Source organism: Artemia franciscana, chromosome 5 (genome assembly GCF_032884065.1).
Source record: "Artemia franciscana chromosome 5, ASM3288406v1, whole genome shotgun sequence".
Taxonomy (NCBI): domain Eukaryota; kingdom Metazoa; phylum Arthropoda; class Branchiopoda; order Anostraca; family Artemiidae; genus Artemia; species Artemia franciscana.
In genome coordinates, this window is record NC_088867.1 from 55,348,311 (window position 1) to 55,351,339 (window position 3,029).

Sequence of the window (3,029 nt, forward strand, 5' to 3'; positions counted from 1 at the left end):
ACAATAATTTTGCTCATTTTAAGTTTCAACTTCCCTCTCAGTCAAACTTTTTTTTTTAGCTAATAAAATATAAAAAGGGAATGTTTCATCTTGGTTGTCCGAAAAGAATAAAGGTATTACATTGAAATCCCAGAGGGAATTAATAGGCGTAGGAGGGGGATGGTCAACCTCCAATCACTTTTGACACTTCAAAATGGGCACTAGAACTTTCAATTTCCAATCGAATGACCTCCTTTCGAAGTCTCTATGACAACTTCTATAAGAAGTGCCTTGGTGAAAAAGAAATAATTAAGAATACATAATGCCCACTTCTCCCTTTACTTACGCAGCGGTATTGCAATGCCTAGGAAAAAACGAACTCTAGCCCCCCATTAATCGAAATATTAAAATAAAATGTTATTTTAGACAAAATTGAATCATCATAAGCATTTTTTGAAAAGTTGCTTCTCTACAGAAACCAAGCTAATGCCTCTATAATAACCACACACACTCTTATAACCTTTTATTATAGCTGTTTAATTAAAGTTTTCATTATAGTTTTATTATAGCTGTTTAATTAAAGTTGCACTTCTTTTTGGGGCATTCTGCAGATATGGTATAATTTTTAATCGGCGAAACACTAATAAGCTTTACCGTAGAGGTGGGACCCTGAAGCTGAGGGCAGGGCCATATCCAGTATTTTTTTCGTGGAGGGGGGAGTCACAAAAGGATTCTTTTCAGGGAGGTGTTTACAAAAAACAACTAAAAAAAAAGCATAAAAAATTTGTCAAATATTCATTTTTATTACGTTTTTACGAGTCGGAAAAACATTTCGCGGGGGGTTTCAAACCCCGTAGCTCCTCCCCCTAGATACGGCCTTGGCTGAAGGGGTGGTAAAACTCCTCATTTGCAGAATAAGTTTATGATTGCTTCATGTTCTAATGTCTCTCTTCACTTTCACTTTCAAAATTCACAATTTGAAAGAATGTGTTTTTCATTGTTTAAAAGTGAAAAGAATTTGCAGATCGCCTCTTCAACCATTCGATCTCCAAATCTCCAATCCGGAATTCAACCTTCAATCTCCAAGCATCGTGTGAGCTTCAATAAAGTTAGTTCGTAAATGACTTAAAAAGGGTAAACTGTTTTTCATTCCGTAGCGTATTTCCTTAAGTCATATACAAATCTGACACTTAATTGGTCGATTTGTGTGGTAATTTGACACGATGTTTACCTTCACTTGATAAGATAAGGGTAGAAGGTCCTCACGTACAGGGAAATTGAACATGTAAACACAGCAAGTTTTAGCCATTGGGAAGAAAGCAACTTAAAACTCCAGACAATAAAATGCAGATATAGCGTTCCGATTTGCAATTTCTCATATAAAAGTAAACGCAGAAATTCTCATCATATCAGAAACGTCTTTACTTTATCGAATAACAGTTTCATAGCAGTTTTCCTATTGCTCTTTATTTCCAGACTTGAATTTTGCACAGAACTCTTGAACATTCCTCATTGAGCAGGTCTCTCAATGAAGTCTCTTGACTTCTCCGTGTTCCCTAAACCGTAAAAAGGTATCCCATATTCAGCCATAAGAACCAAAAACACAAAAGCTTTCAAAAGCCACTGTCTATCATCAGCACTAAGTCCAGTACAACGAAGGAACTCAGAAGAATCAAAATTTCAATTTCAACTTTAAATTCAAACATAGCTAAAACACTTCGTTAGCCAGTTTAATACTAGGAACGTTGCTTGAAATTCTTCACTATTGGTTGAAATCTTTTATGTTTTTTTTAGAAGAACTTTCAGCTCTTTAATATCACTCGTTTAAAAGCAGAATTTTAATAAACATAAAGTAACTCGAATATTCTAAGGCAGTTTAAGAAAATATAAACAGCAGACTGATGTGAATGGCGCTTTACGAAACGTCCATTTTGGTGTAGGAGTCGAGTTCTTTGTCCAACTGTTCAGCCGTGAGAGGCTTTCTTCCTCCACAACCGCCTCCCCAAGAATCTCGACCACGTAAATGAGCTCTGCCTCTTCCACCCATGTGCCTTTGACCTCTGTTGTCACTTCTATATCCCCTAAATCGTCCAGATGAGATTATTAGAGATCCTAATCTCATAGTCCGTGCCACAGCAGATATCCCAGACAAGCTGATCTCAATTTTCATCTTTCGACCATCAAGGGGGAAACCATTATACTGTTTCATAGCCTGTATAGCATCCATTCTTCGTTCGTAAATAACATTAGCTGTACCCAATGATCTTACACTCCTATCATAGTGGACTGCTGCTGACTTTATTGGACCAAATTCTGAAAACAGCTCACGAATATCTTTGTCATTCACTCGAAAATCGAGATTAGATATGAATAGTTTTGTTCTGCCACCACCGAACTCTTCCCTTACAGATGGCCATCTTAACTCAGCTGACTGAAAGAATTTTCTCCTGCCACTTAGTCCACCTCGTTCACGCCAACAACCTCTTCTCATGTGAAGATTTCTGCGCTTTATGACTGAACCACCACTAAATTTTCTTTCATTTAGTTTTCTGGCTTTAATAATCTCATCCAAGGACTGATCCATTCTTAATTTTATAACTTCTGAGTTTTAAGTTCACACCAAAATGGCGTTGTACAGAATATATTGGTTGAAACCTTTACCTGGACTAAAAAAAAGTTATGTTTACCGATAAACAAAATTCTAAATTCGCAACTGGTCTTATCTAAGACAAATTTTTTTTTGCTATTTTAAAGTTGTAACAAGACCTTGGTAAATTGTCAAAACTACTTGGGACTAAGTTTAAAAGCTGGTTACCCAAAAACAGTAGTATGTCTACGTCATTTAGTATGTCCTTCGTAGAATGTTCTTGTACAATATTATATGTTTCAATATCTTCTGTTTTGATATTCAATTGTCTTTGAATGATTGATTATAAGCAAACAAGAGTGTGTTCAGGTATCAAATTTCAAATCGAAGCTTACAAGTGGACATATTTTTAAGCTGAACGAGAAGTGTAAAAAAAGATTAATTCGTAAATTATTATCCTATT

General features: G+C 35.8%; 1 protein-coding gene across 1 annotated transcript; it reads right to left on the bottom strand.

The window, feature by feature from the left end:
• Positions 1 to 582: 582 nt before the first annotated feature.
• Positions 583 to 2,585, bottom strand: LOC136026789 (aly/REF export factor 2-like). Its single transcript, XM_065703488.1, has one exon. The coding sequence runs from the start codon at positions 2,561 to 2,563 to the stop codon at positions 1,895 to 1,897; it is 669 nt and encodes a 222-aa protein (XP_065559560.1). The 5' UTR covers positions 2,564 to 2,585; the 3' UTR covers positions 583 to 1,894.
• Between the last annotated feature and the right edge of the window lie 444 nt (positions 2,586 to 3,029).

What these genes read in the sequence shown, in the direction of transcription:
- LOC136026789 (XM_065703488.1), bottom strand. Translation starts at nt 2,563, where the DNA reads ATGGATCAGTCCTTGGATGAGATTATTAAAGCCAGAAAACTAAATGAA.